The sequence below is a fragment of the Bos taurus genome, chromosome 19, assembly GCF_002263795.3.
Source record: "Bos taurus isolate L1 Dominette 01449 registration number 42190680 breed Hereford chromosome 19, ARS-UCD2.0, whole genome shotgun sequence".
NCBI classification, from domain to species: domain Eukaryota; kingdom Metazoa; phylum Chordata; class Mammalia; order Artiodactyla; family Bovidae; genus Bos; species Bos taurus.
This window is the reverse complement of record NC_037346.1, coordinates 40,581,917-40,608,519: the sequence shown is the minus strand read 5'-3', so window position 1 is coordinate 40,608,519 and position 26,603 is coordinate 40,581,917. Positions and strand designations below refer to the sequence as shown.

The 26,603-nt window shown below is 56.2% G+C and overlaps 2 protein-coding genes across 11 annotated transcripts in view; one reads left to right on the top strand and one right to left on the bottom strand.

Moving 5' to 3' along the window:
* Positions 1 to 767: 767 nt before the first annotated feature.
* Positions 768 to 8,108, top strand: GJD3 (gap junction protein delta 3). Its single transcript, XM_005220779.5, has 2 exons — positions 768 to 1,796; positions 2,546 to 8,108. The coding sequence occupies exon 2, from the start codon at positions 2,550 to 2,552 to the stop codon at positions 3,402 to 3,404; it is 855 nt and encodes a 284-aa protein (XP_005220836.1). The 5' UTR covers positions 768 to 1,796; positions 2,546 to 2,549; the 3' UTR covers positions 3,405 to 8,108.
* A 5,128-nt stretch (positions 8,109 to 13,236) lies between these two features.
* Positions 13,237 to 26,603, bottom strand: part of RARA (retinoic acid receptor alpha) — a 44,110-nt gene continuing 30,743 nt past the window's right edge. For 9 of the 10 annotated variants that reach the window (XM_059878128.1, XM_059878129.1, XM_005220738.5 and 6 more), the window contains 7 exons: positions 22,023 to 22,171; positions 20,550 to 20,691; positions 18,447 to 18,607; positions 17,977 to 18,153; positions 16,559 to 16,763; positions 15,370 to 15,528; positions 14,022 to 14,791 (listed from right to left, as the gene is read on the bottom strand). In XM_059878128.1, the coding sequence (XP_059734111.1) occupies positions 14,574 to 14,791; positions 15,370 to 15,528; positions 16,559 to 16,763; positions 17,977 to 18,153; positions 18,447 to 18,607; positions 20,550 to 20,691; positions 22,023 to 22,171 (1,211 nt within the window). In that variant the 3' untranslated portion in view covers positions 14,022 to 14,573. Of the gene's footprint in view, positions 14,792 to 15,369; positions 15,529 to 16,558; positions 16,764 to 17,976; positions 18,154 to 18,446; positions 18,608 to 20,549; positions 20,692 to 22,022; positions 22,172 to 26,603 lie in introns of all 10 variants that reach the window. The other variant, NM_001014942.4, reaches the window with a different exon arrangement.

The following is a 26,603-nucleotide window of genomic DNA, read 5'->3' as shown; positions in this document are numbered from 1 at the left end:
CCCACCACCTCTGCCATTTTCCACTCTCCACAGGCAGATGCATCTGCTCTGATGAGGATTTTTCCAGGCTGGGCTGGTGGGCTAACCCGGCAGTGGCCATGAGGTCAGGGCAGGGACTATTCCAGGGGCGATGAGGTGTGTCCTTGGGCCCCCATGGCTGGGGGCAGGATTCATGGGTCAGGGAGCAGCTTTGCCAGGAGCAGATGGAGGTAGGGAATGGGGAGGTGGCCAGTGCTCCCAGCCCACATCCTGTTTTTGGAAAGGGCCCCAGCATATGCTTTCCTTTGGACTTGATCCAGGCTGATGTCTCCCCACCCAGGCCCAGTCCCTAGGGAACCCCAGCACTCCGGAGCATTAACCTAGGGTTTTTCCAGGCAGGGCTGGGCCGGAGCCAGTGTGGGTGAAGGACACATTTCCCACCCCTTCTTGAAATCGGACCAGGGGTCCCCATCAGCACATGGAAAACCAGACAGGCCCCCATGGCCGGAGAGGAGAGAAAGTGTCACCAAAGAGGTGAGTCCTGGCATGGCTGCCACCAGCCCCACACAAAGCCCTAGGGACTGTGAGGCCCTGGGAAATCCAGGCAGGCTGGAACTGGAACAGATCTACCATGAGCTTCAGAACGTGGGCTCCAAACCAGTGAGGCTGGGTGTGAGGCCAGGACCCTCTCTTTCTTACTGCATGACTGTGCCTTAGACCCTCTGAGTCTCAGCTTCCCATCCTTGTCAGGAGGATGAAATAAGTTAATTCTTATGATGAGTGGGGCCTGGGGCCCGACCCAGAGCAACTGCACAGGCGAAGGAGGAGAATGGTGTGGGCCCAGGCTCCTGGAAAGGCAGAGAGGACAAATGAGCACTTAACCTGGGAGTGTCCCCTCCATGGCTGCTCAGGTCACCCTCGGTCATCCTAATTGCCCTTCTCTATGGGACAGCTTCTCCAGCTACCTAGAGCAGTAGAAGGTGGCTCAGTTCAAAGCCTTGTAAGGGAAAAGAAACCTTTCTTTAACTTTTCACATTATAAAATGGCATGCTCATTACAGTAAATCTGGAAGTTACAGAAAAGCAGGAAGGAAGCAAAAGCTTTTATTCAAGTCCCAAGGCCAGAACACCCTTGAAACCCTAATGTTTTTCCAAAAGAGAAATTTCTCTGGGCTTGGGCTTTTTTGGTTGGGACCTCAGCATTAAGATGCAGAGCTGGAAGGGAACTTGGGGATCAGCTGGCCCAGGCTCCTCAGCTGACAAGCCAGGAGACTCTGGCCCAGAAGAACTAAGGGACTTGTAATATCAGGGCTTGAAGAAGAGTTAGCAGGTGTCTGCTGCTGCTTAAAATACCAGTGCCACCAATACCAGCATCAAACCCCACGCCAGCCCTGAAGACCACCTTCAGGGGGGATAGTCCCTTGATCGTGGATCTAAGCCTTCCATTAGGAGAGTCTGTTGGAGATGGGCTTCCTTCAGCAGAGATGTAGCTCTGGGTAACCCGTTTCCTCATTTCCAGTGGGGGACTCAGCCCTGGGATGGGGGTGGGGGTGGGGAGATGAGGGGATGGGAAGGGAAGGCTGGCAGAGTCCAGCAAGGGGCGTGGCCCTGGCTCTGTTCCCAGGGGTGGAGCCAGTCAACAGGGTCACCCTGTCCCTTTAAGAGAAGGGGGAGCACTGACCCCTCTCAGCCATCCTGTCTTGTCATCCATCCTGGCCAAATCCAAAAGGGAAAATGAAAGAGGGACCAGGAGGAACAGGTCCCAACCATCTCCCAAGGTTCTTCACTCGGCTTTGACATCCCAGCGCCAGCTGCAGCGTGAGTGGTTACGGGTGAGGGTCTGGGGGCCTGTGGGAGCTGTGAGGGGGGTGTTGGGGAAGCTGGAAGCAGAGGGACACCAGGGAGGAGATGGGAAGAGTGGGCCAGCATTCCCACCGCACAGATGGTAGGGGACACCTAGGACGACGGATCCTGATGGAAGTGGGGATCCTTCCCTTTGTGTCCACTCCCCAATTCTGAGAGGAGTTCACTGCAGTTAAAAAAAAAAAAAAAAGGAGGGAGGCAAGAGAAATGGTGGGCGGAGAAAGAAGAAGGTGAATCCTTCTGGGTCTGCTGGCTCCATTTCACCCAGAAGTACCAAATTGGGTCAGAGCCTTGGGTTCAGGGCACCACTCTTGCCCACAGAAAGCATCCTGGAGCACACGAGGGCACTGCTGGGTTTCTGCTTCCACACATGTAGTCAGGGGCCGGCAGGGCTCATGTCCGAGGTCCTTTCCCTCCAACTTGGACTCGGAGGAGCGCAGGATCCAACCCAGCAGTTCCATGGGTGTCTGACCAGAGCACTGGGGCGGAGCTCCTCCTCAGCGCCCAAACTGAGACTCATCTGAGTCCCCCTAAGCTAAGCCCTTTGTTCCCTCAAAGTCCCTGCTAAAGCCAGGTCTGGCTGAGCCCCTGGCTCACCTCGAAGTTAGAGGCGGTCCAGCTGATCCCACCCCGATGGGCGGGCGCAGAGGGTTGGGACCCTGATCCTTCGGCCTTTTAACTGCCCGCGCCGCGTCTATCTCCAGCGCCATGGGGGAGTGGGCGTTCCTCGGCTCGCTGCTGGACGCCGTGCAGCTGCAGTCGCCGCTCTTGGGCCGCCTGTGGCTGGTGGTCATGCTGATCTTCCGCATCCTGGTGCTGGCCACGGTGGGCGGCGCCGTGTTCGAGGACGAGCAGGAGGAGTTTGTGTGCAACACTCTGCAGCCTGGCTGTCGCCAGACCTGCTACGACCGTGCCTTCCCCGTCTCCCACTACCGCTTCTGGCTCTTCCACATCCTGCTGCTGTCGGCCCCGCCGGTGCTCTTCGTCATCTACTCGGTGCACCGGGCCAGCAAAGAGCCGGGCGGCGCGGACGGCGGGGCGGGGGCCCCGGGGCGCCCGGGGGACCGCCGCGCGCGCCGCTGCTACCTGCTGAGCGTGGCGCTGCGCCTGCTGGCTGAGCTGACCTTCCTGGCGGGCCAGGCGCTGCTCTACGGCTTCCGCGTGGCCCCGCGCTTCGTGTGCGCAGGTCCCCCGTGCCCGCACACCGTGGACTGCTTCGTGAGCCGGCCCACCGAGAAGACTGTCTTCCTGGTCTTCTACTTCGCGGTGGGGCTGCTCTCGGCGCTGCTCAGCGTGGCCGAGCTGGGCCACCTGCTCTGGAAGGGCGGCTCGCGTGCCGGCAGCTATCTCCAGGCCGCCGAGCGCGACAACCGCTGCAACCGCGCGCACGAGAAGGCGCAGCAGCTGCTCCAGCCGCTGCCGGCCCTGCCCACGCGGCGACCGGGCACCGACCCCTACGCCCCACCGGCTTATGCGCACGGGGCGCCTGCCGGTGACAGCGAGGGCGGCAGCGGCCGCAGCAAGGCGTCGCTGGCCACCATCCGTCAGGACCTGGCCATCTAGAACTGCCTGGGGCAGGAGGTGAGGCCAGAGGCCGGACCCCACCATCCCGGAGCAAGAAGTGTCTCCTCACCCCCTGTTGGCAGGGTTTCCTGCCCCAGCAGATGACACGCAGGGCGCATGGCCCTCCAGGCAGCACCCACACTTCCCAGCGGAGCTAGGGACATCGAATCAACTAAGGCCTGTCCTTGGTGCCCTGATCCAGGCAGAAAGGAAGGAGGCCAGGGAGGCTGAGAGAAGGTGGACCAGAGGAGGGCAGAGTCAGTGGAGAGTGGACGTTCTGGAGGAGCCCTGGGTGTTTTACTGGAAAGGAAAACAGCTGTGATACCAGCATCCCCCGGGCCCTCTCCTTGTTCAGACTGAGGTGTAGCCTCTGCTAAGGCTCTCTGTGTACATACGCAAACACGGGTACACACATTTGGTGTGAGCATAGGTGCCCTCGCATGTGTAAAACCTGTGTAAGCACTTTGTGTGTGTGTATGCATGCATATATATCCTGTGTGAGCTCTGGATGTGCACACGTGTGCATATGCACATGTCCATCTTGCGCAGGCTTTCTGCACACACGTGTGCCTACCCCTGTGTGCATTCTGCGTCTGTGCGTGTGACAGTGTGTCCTATGTGAGTTGTGTGTGTGATCTGTGACATGCCCGGTGTGGGTGGCCAGGATCCAGGGCAAGCAGCAGCCACGGTGGCTCCTCCCATTCTCAGGAAGATCTCCCCTCCTGATCGAGCCTGCGCAGGAGAGGCGCTGGAGGGGAGGCAGTCCTTCACCCTGGGCAGGCTTCAGTCCAGGTACCATCTGCACTCTCAACTTTGTGGCCTGGGCAAGGTGGCTGGGCCCTTCTTTCATGAAGACAGAGTGGGGCTGGGGCTGGGGTCAGAGGGCAGGACTCTTTTCTAGCTTCCTCCTCCTTACCCTGCTGCTGTTACCCCAGTCCATAAACATCCTCCTGGCCCTGCATTTTCTTCCTTCACTTCTTCCCTCACTCCAACCCTCTGGAAATACAAGGAACTGTCTACAGGGCTGCCTCCTGTTCATTCCTGCCTCTCCTCTGCCCCTATCAGCTTCCTCCTTCACCACACCCATGGGGATGCTGTCCATAAGCAGCCAGCACCTAAGTAAAGGGCTTCTCTGGTGGCTCATACAGTGAAGAATCTGCCTGGAATGCAGGATACCTGGGTTCGATCCCTGGACCAGGAAGATCCCCTGGAGAAGAAAATGGCAACCCACTCCTGGCAAATCCATGGACAGAGGAGCCTTGTGGGCTACAGTCCACGGGGTTGCAAAGAGTCGGACACTGCTGAGCAATGAACACACACACACACACCCCCTACGTGAAAAATCCAGGGGTCACCATCTAACCACAGGACCGTCACCAGACTCTGCTGAGCAGGCTGCCAGAGCCCCACTCTGCACGATTGTCTTCTATGCCTCTGGTCATTCCCTGTCTATCCTCCATTCCTTCATGCCTCTTCCTCAGCTTTTCTGCCTGGACTGCACATAAGCAGAGGGAAGAGTCTTTCTAAACAGGTACCCCTGCTTACTCTTTGGGGCTCCCCTGTCCTCAGGTAAGTCAAGCACCTGAGCGAGGCTTCTGAATCCCCCACGTCTGGCCCTGTTGCATCAGGTCTTCTCCAGCCCCTTCACCTCAGCTCCTCCAAAGTTTCCATGCTCCAAACCGATCTAAACTTTCTGTTCCTGCCAAGCTGTACCAGATTTGCTTCTAAATGTTTCAACTTGCTGTTCCTTTGCCTGGAGCAGCCTCCCTCTCTGCTGACCCCCTTCCTCTAGTTAACGCCTCCCTGCCTTTTGGTCTCATTTGGGAAGAAAATGCATGCCTTCCTGGACAGACAGACCAACCCCACAAAACCAGAGCTAAGGCCCCAAAGCAGCACTTCTGTTGGATGCATAGTTCTCTCCTCCTTGCAGGCCCATAGTAGGTGCTTAGTAAACTCGCGCTGGGGGACTTCCCAGATGGTGCTGATGGTAAAGAACCGGCCCGCCAATGCAGGAGACATAAGAGACATGGGATCAATCCCTGGATCGGGAAGATCCCCTGGAGGAGGGCATGGCAACCTACTTCAGTATTCTTGCCTGGAAAATCCCATGTAAAGAGGAGCCTGGCGGGCTACAGTCCATAGGGTTGCACAGAGTCGGACACGACTGACGTGACTTAGCACACACACACACAAACTTGTGTTGAAAGTGTTCTCCAGGCCCAAACACTTACCCACGCCCACAGAGTGTGCCGCCATCTCTCTGCCCAGGGTGAGTTCTGTGTCTGCCTCCCAGACCCTTCCGCACAGACTCAAACATGAATGTCCAACTGTTTGCCATGTATATTCATTCAACAAATACTTGTGAGCACATACTATATGCCAGGCACTGTTCTGCAGAAAGAGGACGCGAGCCACCTATGTCATTCCAAGTTTTCCATTAGTCACATTACAAATTGAAAGGAAACAGGTGAAATTCATTTTCGTAATATATTTTGTTTAACCCAATACATCTAAAATATCATTTCAAACACATCATCAGTGTAAAAAAAATATCACGGAGATGCTTTACATGTTTCATTTTGTGCAAAGTCTGGTGTGTGTTCAGTGCTTGAAATCCTTCTCAATTTGGACCACCCACGTATCTCAGGTTCGGCTGTCGTCTGTGACAAGTGGCTGCTGTATTAGCAGATCCACTTGCAAAACTTGCCCTCTCAAAGCTCACATTCTGGTGGAGAAGGCAGACAATGAACACAGACTGTGCTACCAATCAGGGTAAGAGTCAAGGGAGAGAGTGCGGCCCCTGGGGAGTGTCGGGGAGAAGAACTGGCAACGGTCTAGCTGGACGTCTCTCCAGGGAGAGCATTCATGTTGGAGGAAATGGCAAGAGCAAAGGTCCTGAGGAGGAATAAGCTGAAAGTGTTGGAGGCCCAAGACAAGACTGGTGTGGCAGCAGTGGAATGAGGGGGGCAGAGGGGGTCACCAGTAACTGAGATGGCATCTCAGCTTCCTTAGCTCTCACTTCAGTTGCTGGGGCCCAGGCACCCCGGCCATCTCCATCCGCTGTTGCCATAGCCTGTCTTCTGCCCGCCTTCCGCATCCTGTCAACCATCTGATCCTCTCGTTTCTCCACCTAAGCATTTCATCCCCTCGTCACCTGTTTAGAAGCTGCCCAGGAGCAGCCGTCACCGATGGCCCGGTGTATGCCCTCCCTCAGCCTCTGCTCCGGCCCCTGTGATTCTAACCTGAACACTTCACTCATCAGCTTCAAACCCTTCACTGCCAGGGCCCTCAGGATCCAGTCCCACTCCTGAACTAGCCTTGTCCTGATACTGTCCCAGCCTCTACACCCTCATCTCTTTAAATTTATTTTTTTTAATGGAAGGATAATCGCTTTACAGAATGGCATTGGTTTCTGCCAAACGTCAACATGAATCAGCCATAGGTATACATGTGTCCTCTCCCTCCTGAACCTCCTTCCCACCTTCGTCCCCATCCCACCCCTCTAGGTTGTTTCAGAGCCCGGTCTGAGTTCCCTGAGTCATATAGCAAACTCCCACTGGCTCTCTAGTTTACATATGGTAATTGTTTCCATGTCACTCTCTCCATGCATCCCGCCCTCTCCTTCCTCTTCCCCCCAGTTGTGTCTGCAAGTCTGTCCTCTGCGTTTCCATTGCTGCCCTGTAAATAATTTCATTGGTACCACCCTCCTAGATTCCATATATATGCGTTAATACATGATATTTGTTTTTCTCTTCACTGTGCATAATAGGCTCTAGGTTCATCCACCTCATTAGAACTGATTCAAATCCATTCCTTTTTATCAGCCTCACCTCTTTTACCACTTCAACCAAAGCCCAAAATGGTTAAAACACAGAGCTGGGGATAATGGCTGAGCCCAGAAGCTTTTATTACCTCTGCATCCCACCTAGCTAACTCGTCCCCTTACAGAGTTAGGTGGGCAGCAGGGGTACCTCTTTCAGGAAGCTGTCTCAGCCCTGCTCCAGGTCTGGTTAAATGTCTGAGTTGTGGGTTCCCGTAGGCAAAGCACATGTCAGCCGTTGATGACCAAACTCCACAGCAGTGGTTCTCAACTTGGGGCGATTTTGCCCCCTAGGGGACATTCGGCAATGTCTGGAGACATTGATGGCCCCTCACGACAAATAATTCCCAGTGCAAAATGTCCCTCGTGCCATGGATGAAAACTGCTCTACGGTGATGCACTGCGAACCATCCAGAGCGTCCTCAGACCCCAAAGGTTCTCAGCAGCAAAGTTACTATCCCAGGGTGGGCGTTCTGTATGTTTGGGGGTCACTGACTTAGTCATCACAAGGAGGGGGATCCTGCTGGCATTTGGTGAGCAGGGGCTAGGAATGCCAGTGTCCCCCCACAATAAAGAATTGTGACACACCCCTATAGAATGTCCCACTGACATTTACATAGTGAAAAACCTCTTTATAATTACCTGAGCCTGAAACTTTACTCTGTTTTACATACAAAATATTGAGGGTTTAGTTTTTGTTTTTTTTTTTCACATGGTTGTATTATTCATTATCTGTTTTTATTTCAACATACACCCGTATTCTTTAACTTTCCTGAGCTTCCTGTACAGAATAACTTCTGACTTTCTTCTTTTAGATCCAAATATTTGTTAAAAATAGAAGCAAACATAGAACTATGTCCTATTGTCTGGTGATTGTGCCCGTGCATTGACATATTGAAATTCACAGTTCAGGTCAGTTCAATTCAGTTGCTCAGATCAGATCAGATCAGTCGCTCAGTCATGTCCGACTCTTTGTGACCCCATGAATCACAGCACGCCAGGCCTCCCTGTCCATCACCAACTCCCGGAGTTCACTCAGACTCACGTCCATCGAGTCAGTGATGCCATCCAGCCATCTCATCCTCTGTCATCCCCTTCTCCTCCTGCCCCCAATCCCTCCCAGCATCTGAGTCTTTTCCAATGAGTCAACTCTTCGCAAGAGGTGGCCAAAGTACTGGAGTTTCAGCTTTAGCATCATTCCTTCCAAAGAAATCCCAGGGCTGATCTCCTTCAGAATGGACTGGTTGGATCTCCTTGCAGTCCAAGGGACTCTCAAGAGTCTTCTCCAACACCACAGTTCAAAAGCATCAATTCTTCGTGCTCAGCCTTCTTCACAGTCCAATTCTCACATCCATACATGACCACAGGAAAAACCATAGCCTTGACTAGACAAACCTTTGTTGGCAAAGTAATGTCTCTGCTTTTGAAAATGCTATCTACGTTGGTCATAACTTTTCTTCCAAGGAGTAAGCGTCTTTTAATTTCATGGCTGCAGTCACCATCTGCAGTGATTTTGGAGCCCAGAAAAATAAAGTCTGACACTGTTTCCACTGTTTCCCCATCTATTTCCCATGAAGTGGTGGGACCGGATGCCATGATCTTCATTTTCTGAATGTTGAGCTTTAAGCCAACTTTTTCACTCTCCACTTTCACTTTCATTAAGAGGCTTTTGAGTTCCTCTTCACTTTCTGCCATAAGGGTGGTGTCATCTGCATATCTGAGGTTGTTGAGATTTCTCCCGGCAATCTTGATTCCAGCTTGTGTTTCTTCCAGTCCAGCGTTTCTCATGATGTACTCTGCATATAAGTTAAATAAACAGGGTGACAATATACAGCCTTGACGAACTCCTTTTCCTATTTGGAACCAGTCTGTTGTTCCATGTCCAGTTCTAACTGTTGCTTCCTGACCTGCATATAAATTTCTCAAGAGGCAGATCAGGTGTTCTGGTATTCCCATCTCTTTCAGAATTTTCCACAGTTTATTGTGATCCACACAGTCAAAGGCTTTGGCATAGTCAATAAAGCAGAAATAGATGTTTTTCTGGAACTCTCTTGCTTTTTCCATGATCCAGCGGATGTTGGCAATTTGATCTCTGGTTCCTCTGCCTTTTCTAAAATCAGCTTGAACATCAGGAAGTTCACAGTTCACATATTGCTGAAGCCTGGCTTGGAGAATTTTGAGCATTACTTTACTAGCGTGTGAGAGGAGTGCAATTGTGTGGTAGTTTGAGCATTCTTTGGCATTGCCTTTCTTTGTGATTGGAATGAAAACTGACCTTTTCCAGTCCTGTGGCCACTGCTGAGTTTTCCAAATTTGCTGGCATATTGAGTGCAGCACTTTCACAGCATCATCTTTCAGGATTTGGAATAGCTCAACTGGAATTCCATCACCTCCACTAACTTTGTTCGTAGTGATGCTTTCCAAGGCCCACTTGACTTCACATTCCAGGATGTCTGGCTCTAGGTCAGTGAGCACACCATCGTGATTATCTGGGTCGTGAAGATCTTTTTTGTACAGTTCTTCTGTGTATTCTTGCCATCTCTTCTTAATATCTTCTGCTTCTGTTAGGTCCATACCATTTCTGTCCTTTATCGAGCTCATCTTTGCATGAAATGTTCCTTTGGTATCTCTGATTTTCTTGAAGAGATCCCTAGTCTTTCCCATTCTGTTGTTTTCCTCTATTTCTTTGCACTGATCGCTGAAGAAGGCTTTCTTATCTCTTCGTGCTATTCTTTGGAACTCTGCATTCAGATGTTTATATCTTTCCTTTTCTCCTTTGCTTTTCGCTTCTCTTCTTTTCACAGCTATTTGTAAGGCCTCCCCAGACAGCCATTTTGCTTTTTTGCATTTCTTTTCCATGGGGATGGTCTTGATCCCTGTCTCCTGTACAATGTCACGAACCTCATTCCATAGCTCATCAGGCACTCTATCTATCAGATCTAGGCCCTTAAATCTATTTCTCACTTCCACTGTATAATCATAAGGGATTTGATTTAGGTCATACCTGAATGGTCTAGTGGTTTTCCCTACTTTCTTCAATTTAAGTCTGAATTTGGCAATAAGGAGTTCATGGTCTGAGCCACAGTCAGCTCCTGGTCTTGTTTTTGCTGACTGTATAGAGCTTCTCCATCTTTGGCTGCAAAGAATATAATCAATCTGATTTCAGTGTTGACCATCTGGTGATGTCCATGTGTAGAGTCTTCTCTAGTGTTGTTGGAAGAGGGTGTTTGTTATGACCAGTGCATTTTCTTGGCAAAACTCTATCAGTCTTTGCCCTGCTTCATTCCATATTCCAAGGCCAAATTTGCCTGTTACTCCAGGTGTTTCTTGACTTCCTACTTTTGCATTCCAGTCCCCTATAATGAAAAGGACATCTTTTTTGGGTGTTAGTTCTAAAAGGTCTTGTGGGTCTTCATAGAACCATTCAACTTCAGCTTCTTCAGCATTACTGTTTGGGGCATAGACTTGGATTACTGTGATATTGAATGACTTGCCTTGGAAACGAACACAGATCACTCTGTCGTTTTTGAGATTGCATCCAAATACTGCATTTCGGACTCTTTTGTTGACCAGGATGGCCACTCCATTTCTTCTGAGGGATTCCTGCCCACAGTAGTAGATATAATGGTCATCTGAGTTAAATTCACCCATTCCAGTCCATTTTAGTTCGCTGATTCCTAGAATGTCGACATTCACTCTTGCCATCACTTGTTTAACCATTTCCAATTTGCCTTGATTCATGGACCTGACATTCCACGTTCCTATGCAATATTGCTCTTTACAGCATCGGACCTTGCTTCTATCACCAGTCACATCCACAGCTGGGTATTCTTTTTGCTTTGGCTCCATCCCTTCATTCTTTCTGGAGTTATTTCTCCACTGATCTCCAGTAGCATATTGGGCCCCTATTGACCTGGGGAGTTTCTCTTTCAGTATCCTATCATTTTGCCTTTTCATACTGTTCCTGGGGTTCTCAAGGCAAGAATACTGAAGTGGTTTGCCATTCCCTTCTCCAGTGGACCACATTCTGCCAAATCTCTCCACCATGACCCGCCCGTCCTCGGTTGCCCCACGGGCATGGCTTAGTTTCACTGAGTTAGACAAGGCTGTGGTCCTAGTGTGATTAGATTGACTAGTTTTCTGTGAGTATGGTTTCAGTGTGTTTGCCCTCTGATGCCCTCTTGCAACACCTGTCTTACTTGGGTTGCTCAGTCATGTCCAACTCTGCCACCCCATGGACTGTAGCACACCAGGCTTCCCTATCCATCACCAACTCCAGGAGCTTTCCTTTACCGGACAGTGTGACAGCATGGTGATTTTTTTAAAGCATGTGTTTGGTATGTTATATTAAATTTCTGTCTAGTTCATAAAGAAACCTGATGGGAAGTGTTAGAAAATATTTGCTAGAGGACGAGAACCTCTGTCCCACTCCAACCTAGGCCAGACTGTGACATAAGTGTGAAGCTGGCGCCACCTGATGGCTGAAGTAGAAATGGCCGGTGGTCTCCCACAGAAGAGACCTCCCACACAGGAATCGCATCCTGCAGGGGAGCCTGCTAATTGTCCCCAAACACAGCCTCTCCTGCCAATTCCCTAGACCTCCCCCAGGCCTTGGTGCTTGACACTTCTTCAAGGGCTTCAGAGATCCAGGAAAGAGCTCTGGCTGAGAGGCGGGAGCCCTACTGTTGTTCAGTTGTTAAGTCGTGTCCAACTCTGTGATCCCTTGGACTACAGCATGCCAGGCTTCCCTGTCCTTCACTATCTCCGAGTTTGCTCAGATTCATGTCCATTGAGTTGGCGATGCCATCCAACCATCTCATCCTCTGTTGCCCCCTTCTCCTTCTGTCTTCAATCTTTCCCAGCATCAGGGTTTTTTCCACTGAGTTGGCTCTTTGCATCAGGTGGTCAAAGTATTGGAGCTTCAGCTTCAGCATCAGTCCTTCCAATGAATATTCAGGATTGATTTTCTTTAGGATTGACTGGTTTGATCTCCGAGTCCAAGGAACTCTCGAGAATCTTCTCCAGCACTACAGCAGCAGTTCTTTGGTATTCAGCCTTCTTTACAGCCCGTCTCACGTCTGTGCATGACTCCTGGAAAAACCATAGCTTTGACTACACAGACCTTTGTCCACAAAGTGATGTCTCTGCTTTTCAATACTGTGTAGGTTTGTCATACTTTTCTTCCAAGGAGCAAGTGTCTTTTAATTTCATGGCTGCAGTCACTGTCCACAGTGATTTTGGAGCCTAATAAAATCAAATCTGTCAGTTTCCATTTTTTTCCCCATCTATTTGCCATGAAGTGATAGCAGCCCTTAGTACTGTTCCCTGATCTGCCACTTATTTGTTGGGTGACCCTGGGCAAGGGCACTGCCCTCTCTGGACCTTGATGTCTAGTGTGAGGGGGTTAAAACTGGTTTCTAAGGACCCTCAAGGCCTATCACACTCCACTCTCTCGATCAGGAGCATCCAGGTGCCGTCACCTGCCTGTCCCCTGTGCCTCCTGCCCACAGACGTGACGTTGGGGGCGGGACAGAGACAGTTCTTCCTGTGGAAGAACAAGTGGCCCAGCCTCCCAGGTTCCATCCCAATCCTGAGTTCTTCTTAGATTGCAATGAGCGAGCCCTGGCCCAAGTCCCCCAAGCCAACCTGCCACTCTTGTTGTGGTCATCGGTGGTCACTAAAGATAGAACTCTGCCACTAAATGGCTCTGATTCAAGCTCTAGCTTCCCAAGGGCTAGGGACTCTCAGAGAGCTGAGGTGGCTCTCTCTCTCGGGCTGGGGACTCCCTGAAGGCTGAGGCGGTCTCTCCCTCTCTCCCTCCCACCTCTCTACATGGGTCCCTGACAGGCTGTGAGACCCCTAGACCAAGGGCTTCCTAAGGGCAGGCCTGTCTCCTCCCAGTATCTCCAAAGCTCTGAGCACAGCAAGGCAGGTCCCGAAGGCAGCTTGGGCCCCAGTCCCTGCCCAGACACCGAGAGAAGGCGGCGAGGCAGCGAGGCTCTGAGGCGCGTGTAGAATAAATATAACTTTATTCTTTATCCAGTAGATCTCAGTGGCAAGTCCAACAGTAACAGGTGCACCAGCGGGCTCTGGGGGGGATGAGACCCCAACCCCAGGGCAAAGAGGGCAGGGCAGAGCCAGCTCCCCCAGCCCCGGGGGAGCAGGGGTGACGTGAGGGGACCCCCTGTAGGCCCGTCCTGCGGGGCAAAGAGGGGGCACGGGTGTGGGGTGGGGGGCAGGCCAGGGAAATGGAGGAACTCAGGCCACGTGTCTGTCGGCCTGTCTGTCCACTGTGTGTGTGTGTGGGTGTGTCTGTGTGTGTCCGGGGGCCCTGTGGGCGGTGCTGGTGGCCATGAGGCTGGAGGGCAGGGGAGCTCGGACCCCCTGGCCAGCCCCTTCATGGGGAGGGGAGCGCTGGAGGGCTTCGATGACGTGGGCTCTGATGGGGAAGCAGAGGACACAGGGCGGAGAAACACACGCCTGGAGGTCCTGAGGCCCCGGTGCTCTACCCCCAGCCCCATCCCAGGGTGAGCCACTCCTTCCAGGGGTTGCCAGGAAACTGTCCTTGCCCAGTGGTTAGGCAGAGAGAGAGGAGAGGGCAGGCCTTGGAAAGTTAGTACTTCACAGTTTTAAAGAGAAAACTGAGGAGGAAATGGCTGGGGAGGGGGCCTTGGGGGGCACAGGGACTTGGAGAGACAGGGGAAGCCCCTTTCAAGCCACTCCCCTCCCCCGGGGCCCATCCCCCCCTCCAGCTCTGAATCCAGCTCCCCCCAATACACAGCACACTTCAGTATAAATGTGCTTAAAATGAAAATTCTTATTTAAAAAAATCAAAACCAGAAAAAAAAATTAAAATAAAAACAAAACCAGCGAGAATTAATACCTGGGGGTTGGTATGGCAAAGTATGTACAGGGGATTCCCCCACCCCGGCCCACCCCCTCTGTCACCAACCGAGGCAGGGGGGGTTCCCCAACCGGGGGGCAATGGCTTGCAAGTTCTGAGGATGGGGGAGCCAGGTCCTGGCATTTGCTGGTGATGAAGATGTGGCGAGGTGGGCAGAATGGTGTCTTGATGAACACAAAGCCCCCAGGCCCCATCCTGAGGCCCGGGACCAGGGGTCCTCACTCAGTCCACGGCCACGGCCCTGACGTCAGCCCAGGCTCCAAGAGCGGGCAGTCCATCGCAGGCCCGGGCCTCTGTCCGAAGAGTCGCCGCCACCTCCTCCCTCCAGCCCCCCGGGCAAGGGAGGGCAGGTGGGGCGCAGGGCTGGTGGGGGTTGCATGGTTGGTAGAAAGGCAGAGAAAAGCCAGGGCACGGGGTGAGGGCTGTGTCCATGGGGCAAGGGCAGTCACGGGGAGTGGGTGGCCGGGCTGCTTCTGTTTGAGCTGGGGCTGAGGCTGGGGCTACAGCTGCCGGGCGGGGGAGCCAGGCCGCCCCCGTCCCGCCCCCCACTCCCCGCTTGTCCGCTCAGAGTGTCCAGGCCCTCTGAGTTCTCCAGCATTTCCTGGATGAGAGGTGGCATGGAGCCCGGAATCTCCATCTTCAGCGTGATCACCCGCTCAGCCCCTGCAGGAAAGAAGGGACAGAGGTCAGGAGTGTGGCCACCTTGCTCCTCTAGCCCTGCACACAAGCGTGGCCCCAGGAGGGAGTGTGCAAGGGGTAGGAGGATCCACAGTACCAATATCAGCTCCCGCCACACACCGACCCCTGCGCTGTTTCCTGACGTAAGCCAGCTCTCCTAAGCCCCACAGCTGAAGGGCAGCAGGGAAAAGTGGCTCCCAGCTCTGGCTCTGGGGTCACTGGGCTTGATGCAAGGCCCTTCCTACGTGCTGCTGACTCTCCTACTGACATCTCAAGACAACTCTGCAAATGTTATCCCTGCTCTGCAGATGGGTAACTGAGGCTTAGAGCCGTTGTGTGACCCGCTCAAGGACACACAACAGTCTGGTTCCAGAGCCATGCCCTGAACTAGCATGCCAAGATGACACTGCCATCTTGGGGCTCACAGGCACGGAGGTCACCTGGGCACGGTGAGGTTCAGGTGAGTGGGGCATCACAAGGACACAAAGATGTGGGGTACTGGCTCAGACACAGGAGGCCTGACTCTGGACATGGATGGCAGACACACAGGGAGAGAGCCTCACCCTTAGCACTGATGCTCCGCAGGTCTGTGATCTTCATCAGCATCTTGGGGAACATGTGTGGACGGCTGGGCCTCCGTTTCCGCACATAGACCTTCAGTGCCTCAAGCAGCGGCTCCTGCAGCATGTCCACCCTATCTGGCTGCTCCAGGTCCTGCCGGTCTGAAGAAGCAGAGAAGCCCTCTGCCTGGTGAGGAACACAGCTGCGGGCCCCATCGTGACCACCAGGGGGCGCACCTGTCCAGGCCTTGGGCAGAGTATCTTTGCTCCTCAGGCCTCCCCACCTGGCCCTACTGCTGCTGCTGCTAAGTCGCTTCAGTCGTGTCCGACTCTGTGCGACCCCATAGACGGCAGCCCAACAGGCTCCCCCGTCCCTGGGATTCTCCAGGCAAGAATAGTGGACTGGGTTGCCATTTCCTTCTCCAATGCATGAAAGTGAAAAGTCAAAGTGAAGTCGCTCAGTCGTGTCCGACTCTTAGTGACCCCATGGACTGCAGCCTACCAGGCTCCTCCATCCATGGGATTTTCCAGGCAAGAGTACTGGAGTGGGGTGCCATTGCCTTAGAGGCTCTCAAATGTGAGCAAAGAAGGGCTGGGGCACAAGGGTGTCCCAAAGCTCGCCCTGAGAGCCCAGTTCATGGAGGTCACACCCCTGAACACAGGCAGTGCCATCTTAAGCAGAGCCAGGTCTCCCACTCGAGCTGGTTATTCTGGACACCAGCCCAATATGGCAGAACTCATGACAATAAAATAATAACAGCAGCCAGCATTTACTGGGTCTTCCTCTGGGCACACTGTGCCTTACTTATTACCTCCTAATCCTCCCATCAACTTTATGAGGTGGAGACATTACTGCCCCCATTTTACAGAAATGGAGGCTCAGAGAAGTTCAGCGACCTGCTGAAGGTCACATGTTGTCCAGGATTTGAACCTGGGTGGTCTGACCTCCAAGTCCTCACTCTTAAGCCCCCTGGAAGGAGCGCTGCCTAGAAATAGGGAACCAGAGCTCAGGTCTCTATCACTGTTCCCGTGCCCTGTGGCCACAGACCAGACCCTGCTCCGCTGGGACTCATTTTCCTGTCTGACAGGTGCCTTTTTGATCAAATGATCCCCCAGCTTCTCCCTGGGAGAGGCTCCGCAAGCCACACCACCACCCCTGGGCCTGGCCCCCAGACCCAGGCCCACAGCCCACCTCCACAGATGAGGCAGATGGCGCTGAGCAACCCAGTCTCAGCGTCATCCATCTCCAGGGGCAGCAGCTGGTTGGCGAAGGCGAAGACCAGGTCTGTGAGCGGGCCAAAGCCGGCGTTGTGCATCTGGGTCCGGTTCAGGGTCAGCCCATCCGAGAAAGTCATTGTGTCCTGCTCGGGCGTGTACCGCGTGCAGATCCGCAGGATCTGGGTGCAGAGGGTTCTCGAGTTCAGGAACTCACATCCGCCAGCACTTCCGGCACCAGCATCCCCCCCCAGGACCACCTGGCGGGCAGCCAGACTACTGCTGTTCTACAGAACCTTCTGTGCGACACAGTAGCCACCAGTCACACTGGTGACCAGTGGGCACTTGAAACATGCCAAGTGCAACTGAGAAACTGAATTTAATTTTAATTAATTTCAATTTAAAACAGCCATACATGGCCAGCAACTACTGTATTAGACAGTGCAGATCTACAGCATCCTGCCTCCACACAGAGAATTAAGAGGGCAACAAAACATTTCCAGGAAGGCCAAAACCAAAGTGGATTTCAGTCTATGGTTCCCAGGACTGGGGACAGAACAAGAGCTCAGTAAATGTACCTCATCTTCAGGTCTTTCAAACCCTGACCCTGCCTCTTGCATCTCCCTTCCACCAGGAAGAGCAGCCTGGTCACACCCCAGGTTCCCGACCTTGGAGGTGGCCGAGAGGGAACAGGAGGGCTGAGGAAGACAGGGAGGACAAGCCTCCCTCCAGCCTTGGAGTTGACAATCTCATCCGCCCCCATCCTGCCTCAAGTCCAGCCCACCCTCTGGCCCCACCAAATACCCTGCAGTCCCTTGAATCCCACTGGTCCCACGCCAGCAGGCCTTTCACAGACCATTCTACACACCTCTAGAGGCCACCTCCTCTGGGGCTCCTCCCTGGGGCCCAGTAGTGTGGCTCTCTGTCCTGCAGGGAGGGGACAGCCCTCCCCCATCTGCAGCCAGCACTTATCACAGTTTTGCAACCTCTGTTTACCTATCTGTTGCCTCCACCAATGGAAGGTTCTCGAGAGGGGACAGTGGTGTGTTCACCTCTGTTCTGACACCCAGTTCAAGGCCTGGCCACACAGGGTCCCAGGTGAACCTTTATTAGACTGAATAGATGGGAAGATGGGTGGGTGGACGGAAGCACTGAATCAAAGATGGGCTGAGGGTGGATGAATGAGAGTAGAGGTGAATGGGTGCACACCCGGGTGCTGGGTGGCTAAGCAGACAGGTAGACACGCGGGGGAGAGGAAGGGTGGCTGTTCAGGTGGCTGGGCGTTTGGACAGGTCGACTCCAGATGGATTTTTAGGAAAGTGGTTATTTGAGCGGCAGGACATCCTCCAAGAACACAGGGGTCAGTGCCTAGGCGGGCAAGGTGCAGACCCTCACCAGGATATCCAGGCAGGCAGCCTTAAGGAGGGTGATCTGGTCCGCAATGGTGAGGGTGGTGAAGCCGGGCAGTTGCTTGGCGAACTCCACAGTCTTAATGATGCACTTGGTGGAGAGTTCACTGAACTTGTCCCAGAGGTCAATGTCCAGAGAGACACGCTGTTCTGAGCTGTTGTTCTGGGAGGATGGGGGAGGGGGGGAGTGGGAGGAGAGTGAGGGCCTTCCCCTGGTGGCACCCTTCTGGGCCTGGCTCTACCTGGCCCCACCCGCAGGCCTGCCCTCTACTGGCCTTCACTTCCTGAGAGGCGGGGAAGGGGTGGACAAGGCAGCCCAAGCAGGGTTGCGGAGGGGCAGGCCTGAAGAAGCAGGGGTGCCCCTGGGGGGCTGTACCGAAGTGTATTTGCCCAGCTGGGGGGAGGGGCAGGCCTGACAGCTGAAGGGGTATGAGGTCGCGGGGGAGCGGGCCATACCGTAGTGTATTTGCCCAGTTGGCAGAGAGCAGGGAAGGTCTCCTGATGCGCTTTGCGCACCTTCTCGATGAGCTCCCCCACCTCCGGCGTCAACGTGTAGCTCTCGGAGCACTCGGGCTTGGGCACCTCCTTCTTCTTCTTGTTCCGGTCATTTCTCACAGCTGTGGAGGGCCCAGGCCGCACAGTGAGAGGGCAGGTGGGGTCAGCGGTCCATCCCCCAAGCCGTCCAACCCCAGCCCAAGCTCCTCCCACCAGACTGAGAGCTGCGGAGGCCACCGGGTGTGGTCAGGCACGCACACAAAAGTGCACACGCACGTGAGTGCACAGGCAGGCGGGACATCCACACACAGCCGGTCCCTCGGCCCCACTCTGCGGTGCCCACCCGGCCCACACGCCGAGGCCTGCCCCAGGGCCTGTGACCACAGCACACGTGCCCCAGACCAGCTCACTCTCCAGGGTGAAAGCCCGTGCGCAGGGTGTCCCAGGTCTGTGTTCTCAGCCTCCCTGCCCCCTGCTACTCCGGCCTGCAGGGAGAACCGACCCAGCCCTCCCGGCAGTGTTTGGGATGGGCTCAGAGCAGCTCCCTGGGCGGGCAGACACGGAGGAGGGCTCCCCAGCCTGAGAGTGGGGGGCCGGGTGGCAGAATCTCTCGGCCCATTAGCCGGGGGAGCTGACAAATCACCGGGGGCGCTGAGCCGCACACACCACTCGGCTTTAAAGAAGCGATGGGGTCGTTACCAGCCGATTATCCCAGACACACAATCACTCACAGGGCCAGTGGTGGCGGCTGCTGACGCTGGAGGAAGAGGGGTGGGGGGTGGGGGACCCAGGGAGGGGGTAGCAGGGTGGGGGGGGAGCTGGCATAATTTGGAGATCACTCATGTCGATTCTGCAAATTCAATAAAGTGCAAGGGAGAGAAGGGAGAGGGAGAGGGAGAGAGGGGGGATAATTTGGGAAGAGAAAATTGCAGCTGTGACAAGACGTTTATCATTCGGAAGCTTTAATTCTATTGAAATGGCAGCTGCTCAGCTCCGGGGCACAGAGCAGCCAGAGAGGAGAAGGAGGGAGGGGAAGGGGGAGTTGGCAGTGGGAGGGAGAGGGGGCCCCACCCTGGTCCCCCTGCCATGAAAAGCTCTGGGATCGGGAAGGTGGCAGAAGCGGAGGAGGAGGTGCTGGGCCCTGCGGGGAAGGGTCCCAGGCCTGCAGGTCCCAAGTTGTCACCTGCTCTGCAGCGTGGAGCCACCACTTCCTACGCTACAGAACAACACAGCCCTTTCCTCCTGAGGCAGGAGGTGGCCGGGTACTTCAGGGTTCCTCTACTCCTGTCGTCCCACCATGTCCCCTCCCCACTTCCTTCTTCCACTGCCCTGCCCACAAAGGGCTAGAGGGTCCTGCAGCCCCCTCCCCCACCCCATCCCCCAAGGCTCGGGCTCCATGGCAACGGCCACGCAGACAAGGAGGCGTCTGTCAGCGTCATTTATCTCTGACATCATCAATCACCGGTCACCAAGGCAACACCCATGATTCAACACAAGAGGGTCTCCCTGTCCAGCCCTCCTTCTTTCCCTCCATCGGGCCTCAGCTGAGCCCAAACTGGAAACCCCCATTCCTCTGGGACTGGAGAAGTCCCAATTCTCTCTTCCAACTCCAGGTCCCAGGCTCCACCAGACAAAGGCTCTTAGATCCCGGTGCCTGGAGCAACCCTCAACACATGCACACAAATACCCAGCAGCACCCCTGTCCTCAGATGCACGATGGGGTGGGGGACTCAGGGATGCTTCTGAGCCCCGCCCCAGAGCCAGTCAGAGCCTGGAAGCAAGCTGGCAGGGGCAGACACGTGCATACACGTGAGCAAGCACACACAGCCCGCCTCACACGAACAGGAAGGGCTGTCCGCCCATGGACACACAGATGGTGAGACAGACAGGTCCGGTCCGTGCAGCTATACGTGAACTGTCCTCAACCATGAGCCAGGGCACCGCATCACGGCAAGGTCCATTTGCACCCACACGATCACCCGCATGCCCCTGCTCCTCTGGCTTTAGGGGCCAGGAGCTCACACCCTGCCCAGTGCGTGGCACGGCCCCGTCGGTGGCACTCACACTCCTTGGACATGCCCACTTCGAAGCACTTCTGCAGCCGGCAGTACTGGCAACGGTTCCGGGTCACCTTGTTGATGATGCAGTTCTTGTCCCGGTGACACGTGTACACCATGTTCTTCTGGATGCTGCGGCGGAAGAAGCCCTGGGTACAGAGAGCAGGGAGTCAGGTCAGCCACACCCACAGTCGAGCAGTGCTGGCCTGTAGCCGCAGTTCGAGGGCCAAGGGTCAGGCGACTGCTGTCCCCAAGCCGTTGGCCATCCCCTACCCGAGAAGGCCAGAAAAGACGGGGAGAAGGGTACGCCTATAAGGATCCCCCGGAAGAATCTGAGTATCTGCCTCCACACTGGGGTGGGGAAAGGGCTTCCCCCACCCTGCACACATAGACCTGGCTTCCCCACCCCTGGGGAAGGGGACCGCAGGCTGCTGGTGGGTCAGGAAAAGCAGCAGATGGGGCTAGATGGGAGAGACAGACAGAGCTCTAGAACCCAAAGCCCCGGGCTCAGTGTGCAAGAAAAGGAGACAAGCAGGAGGGGCCAGAGAGATACACACACGGGCTGGCCTGGCCTGACAGGTGGAGACATGAGTGCTCATAGGCAAGGCAGCAAGACACACGTTCACTAACCAGGCAGATGAGCACAGATCACAGGGTGACTAGGTTGGTCAGAGGCTGCCCATGTGGGCTAACAGCGAGACGGACAGACGCCTGACCAGGGCAGACCACGAACAGCTGGTCTGGACAGGACAGGCAAGACACAGAGAGTCCAAGGCCTTGTGCTTTTTGCCCTTGACCTCTGCCCCACACCTGATGGCCACTCCACACTGAGGGGGAGCGTAGGGCCCCAAGCCCCGAAGCTGTGCAGCTTCTGATCCCCAATCCCTGGAGAAGAAACAGGTACAGACAGACTCAAGCCCTGGGGAGAGGAAGCGGGAAGGCCATGCCCACAGCTTCCAGAAAGGTGGCAGTCCCTTCTGCACCCTGGAGCCTAATGTGGGCACGTGGAAATCCGGCCAGAAGCTGGGGAGCCCCAGCCCAGGCACCTGAAGGAGAGGCCAAGGCAAGGCGCCTGCTCCTGACGGCCTCCTGCCAGGCTGCTATGGCGAGGTGCAGGCAGGCCACCAGGGGCAGGCCTCCTGGGTCCCCAGCCAAGAGCCAGTCGGCAGCCAGTTCACCATGGCAACACGGGCAGCGGGAGCAGAGCGGGTGTGAGCCCTGCCAGCTGGAGGATGGAGATGCTGGGGGAAAGAGTCAGGGCTGGAGGAAGACCTCCGGTTTGGGGGACCCCTGCTCATCTATGGTAAGGAGGTTCTGCTGAAGGCTTCCTCTCCTCCAAGGCTCCTGCCACCTTCCACACAGAAGTTAGAGCAGCAGCCTTAGGGACACCCCCACTGCTGGTACAGTCCCCAGACCCGGCGGTGGGAACATCCCACTTATCTAATCAGGACTGTCCTTCCCCACGACCCCCTGGACTCACCTTGCAGCCTTCACAGGCGCTGACCCCATAGTGGTAGCCGGAGGATTTGTCTTGACAGACAAAGCAAGGCTTGTAGATGCGGGGGAGGGGAGGTGGCGAGGGGGGGCTGGGCACAATCTCTTCAGAACTGCTGCTCTGGGTCTCAATGGCTAGAGAGAGGAGAAGGACCGTTAGAGACCCAGGCCACCACCCTCAGCACAGTGCCCACCTGGCCTCCAGGTCTCGCCCAGGAACCTCTCCCAGCTGCCCCAGGGCTGCCAGATGTCAAACTCTGGGGCAGGGGCAGTCTTGGGAAAGCTGGCACTCCCCACAGCCAGACTGCCAATGATGCCTCCAGCACCCCATCAGTCCTGCCTACTTCCCCAGGACCCCACCTTCAAAACCAGAAACATCACATAATAAACCATCAGACTGGTATGTGGATGTGGCTATACTGGGCAGGTGCCAGGTGTAGGTATCAGCCTGGGTCCACAGCCCTGGACCCTGGGCGCCAGGTCCCACCTCCCCCAAGTGAGGAAGGGGTTAAGGCCTGAAGGAGGGAGGGGCCAGGACACAAGCTGGGGGCAGAGGAAACTGGGGTCAACAGGATATTCAAAGTTGGCCACTCCCCCACCCCTTCTGCTTCCGCTCCCCTCTCCACCCCCACTACCAGCAGCGACAGCCCCTCCTCCGCCCAAGCAATCCCCTGGCCAGGGATCCAAGGCCGGGTGCAGTCACAAATGCTGGGGCACAACAGGCAGGGACTCCCTCAGAGAAGCAGGGGGACCCTGTGGAGACAGGGGGAAGAGTCCCTGTGGGCCCCGGAAGCCCATGGCTCTGAGTGCACCCTGGCTGGGGGGAAAAGCATGACAAAGGGGGTCTGTTCCCATCAATGCTCTGTCTGTCTGGCCATAGAGTCCATAGTATGTCCGGGTTACTGTCCCCCTCCCCTCCTGTTATTCAGCTCCAAGAGGGCAGCCAGGAGGGTGACCCCGCCAGCAGGGGCAGCCCCCACTAGCAGAATCCTCCCCAGTGCCTGGCCCCATGCCCATCACCCAGGCAGAACAGGGCAGGGCTAGGTGGGGGCTGTCTGTGCCCCAAGCAAGGGCAGCTGTGGGTGCACTGTACTAGATGGGAACTGTGACCCGGTCACCCCCAGATTCCCAAGGGGCCAGTGGCAGCCTCCTGAGGCCTTCGCCAAGTCCACTGGTCCAAGGCCAGGGATGCCTCCCTGAGTAGATAGATCCCTGCCTCCTCCCACACCCCAGACTCCTACCTAGCCTCACCCCAAACCCCAGCACACAAGGTTCTGGAATTCAGCGGGGCCGAGTTCCTGTCCAAGCACCTCATAGCATCTCATAGTGGCTCATGTGGCCCCAAAATCCAAGCACAGAGAAAAGAAGCACTCAGATGGGGGGCTGGCAGGCTGCAGGCTACCACCCTCCCCCCTTACCTGCAGACAGGACCAGAGACTGCCAGGCGGCCGATGACAGGGAACCAGGCCAACAACCTTGGCAAGGCTTTCCTGGCTCTTAGTTGGGCCCGGGCACCACTTCCCTGGTCAGCCTGCTGACCAGCACTGCTATGGACCTGCGTCCCTGTCCCTGCCCAGAGAGCAGCCTGCAGCAAAGGATCAGTGGATGCTCACACCACACCCCCAGAGATCCAGACTCTGCTGACCCTCCCCCACTACTCTGCTCCTCACCCCAAATCGAACTGTCCTGGCCTGGTTTTCCCCCACCTCACTCTCCCGGAGGCCAGACAAGCAAATCAGACAGGCGAGAGGCCTGAGAACAGCTGCTGTGGGGGGAGCAGGGTTGGGGGGCCTGGGTGAGGCCAGGAGGCAGAGGGGTGAGCGACAAAGGAGCCCTTTGTTGTGCTAACTTTTTCCAAGACGTAAAAGGAGTAACAATAGACAATCCAGACTAGTGGGGGGGGGGGTGTTGTCAAGGACAAGGGGATGTGGGGGGGACCGTGGCCTAGAATCCCAGTCAGCGTTCCAACAAACAGGGGACCCAATAAGCAGGGGCTGGAGGCACTGACCTACCCCCCTCCCATCCGCTCCTATCCAGTCTTTGCCCTGGGTCCACCTCCCCCAAGTCTCAAAGCTCTCCAATGGACCAGAAGGCAGGGGGAGAAAGGACAGAGGGAGCTCTGGGTTCAGAGTGGGCTCGAGAGAGGGGAGGTGCACGGACGCACAGGGGGTGCCCGGGTGAAGGACAGACAGCTCTGAGGCCAGGGACTGACTGGAGCGCCAAAGGCTTGTAGAAATTTGGAGCTAAGGCAAAGTCCAGAGGCTGTTTATGAAACTGGAAGAATGTGCTTTTTTAAACTGTGCTTTTTGGCAGGATGGGGGGTGGGGGCAAGCTGACCCAAGGTGGGGGTACAGTTTGGTTTCAGTGAGGCCTCCTTTCGGCCCACCCCATAGCAGCGGGCTGCCTCTGGGGCCGAACTCTGCTCTGCACCCTCTACCCCCAGCACAGCCCCACCTGTCACCCAGGTAACAGCTTGGAGGCTTCCCACTGTGCCCTTTGAACCCAGAGCCCCAGCCCAGTCCCCACCTCCCAGGAGTGTAGCCAGCAGCCTCAGAGGAACAGGGGACACTCTAGGACCCTCCCACCCTCTGCAAGAGTTAGCCTGAACTCTGCACACCTGGGGGAGTAAGGACTGCCACGACCTGGCCCCTCCCCAGAGGCCCCAGCACAAGATTTCTCCTCTTCCTGCAGGAAGACTGCACGGGAGAAGCACCACACCTTCTCGGGCTCAAAGTTCCAGCGCCTGGCGGAGGGCTGGCACCGGCCCAGGAAGCCAGGCGTCCCCTCCCTCCCGTGCTGCCCCACCCCCGGCGGGCAGGAGGCGCAGAGCGCTCCGGAGTCCCCAGCGCCCCAGAGCCGCTCGCAGGCGCACAAGGGGCCGGTTTCCTGGAGGAGATCAGCAGGAAATCAGCCGGGCCCCCGGCCAGCGGCTCCCCTCCCAATCCAGCTGGCGCCCGGTCCTCTGCAGCTCCCCTCGCAGCCCCCGGGGAGGGCAGAGGAGGGGGCGCCGGGCGCTGGGTCCCGCCCTGCCTCCACCCCGGAGAAGGGTGGGGGTGGCTCTGGGTGCAGTGCCGCGGCCGGGGCGGAAGAAGGCCCCTACCCAGCGGCCGCCGATAACCATCTCTCCCCCTCCCCCCACTAAGGGCATCCACGTGCTTCACATTCTTGGACGTCTGGGAGCGGGCGGAGGCAAGAGCGGCGAGATTGGTGGGGGACAGATGGAAAGCCACTTCCTCTGTACCCCTTATCCTCTGGCGCCCCAAATCGGGGGCTCTGGCGAGGAAGGCAAGGTCCCCAGGGTCCTGCAGGATCGGAAGGTCTCTTCCCACAGCCCACTTGCTGTCTCTTCCCACCCCTGGTGGAGGTGGCAGGAGGGAATGGAGAATTTGGTGGAGAGGACCCCCGAGGGCTCCTGTCATCAAAGGCCACACTGGTGGGTTGGGTAATGACCCCATGTGCTCTAGACTCGCTCGGGTCACCACCCCCAGCCTCCAGGTCCTTCCTGTGCCCCACAACCACCCCTAAAGCCCCCCTCCCAGCCTACACAGCCTTGGGGGCTGAGCCCACTGCCACACACCCACACTCCGACCACGGAGACAGGGCAGCCCAGGCCTCTGGCTCCACGCTGCCCCATGTCCTCCACCTCCCTGTCGCCTGCTGGACTCCAGGCTCCCTGGGACCTTGTCTGGCCAGTTTGGGGCCAGGAAGAGCTGAGCTGCCCCCAAGGGCTGGAGCCCAAAGTCTCAGATCCTCGCTCCTCCCCAGACCTCTGGCAAAGGCGGCCAAGACTGTGGAGGGAGGGACCACAGCAGCCATACCCTCAGTGACCCCACTCTGGAGAGGGGACACCGTCCTCCAGTTCTGCGAGGTCAGGAAGAAGGGTCCTGGTATATGTCACATTTCTCGCATGTCCCCTTCTCCCTAAAGTCCACTCATGAACACCCCTCCCTCCCTCCCTCCCACCGTCTGCAGCCTACCAGGCAATCTGCCCCAGAGGCAAAGGTCAGGGGGCAGGATGATAGAAGCTGGGGGTGAGGTGGCTCTGAGAGGGGCAGAGATGGGCGTCGCCCCACTTCAGGTCACTCTTCCCACGGCGAAGGTGTTGGGGGCTGCCCTTCAACCTCCCGCAGCCCGCCAGGCCCCCAGAGACCCACTCCACCCCTCCTCCCCGGCAGGCTGGAGGGAGGCAGCCAGTCCGGGAGTGGGGGGAGAAGCCCCAGGGAAGAGCTGAGCCCAGAGAGGACTAAACCGGAGCCAAGTAACAATAACCCCCTGAGCGCCGTTCTGGCCCTCAGGTACACTACCTCACTGCTGGGTATAAACACGCCCAGGTGTGCACCCCAGGCACTCACGGCTCCCGCCAAAGCACAGAGCCCCTCCCTTCCAGAGAAGCCTGAACCCAGACAGGGGACAGCCAACAGAGGAGGTGCCAGGACTCCGGGATTCTCGTGGGCGGCCCTAGTAGGGACAGCCCAGCGCCTGCCCCCATCCCCAGGTGAAAACAGGGAAACAAAAGGACACGCTGGGTTGGGAGGGGACACATTCCTCACTTCCAGAGCAGCTCCAG

Bases quoted from the DNA above. Each gene is read 5' to 3' on its own strand.
- GJD3 (XM_005220779.5), top strand. From the start codon at position 2,550: ATGGGGGAGTGGGCGTTCCTCGGCTCGCTGCTGGACGCCGTGCAGCTG.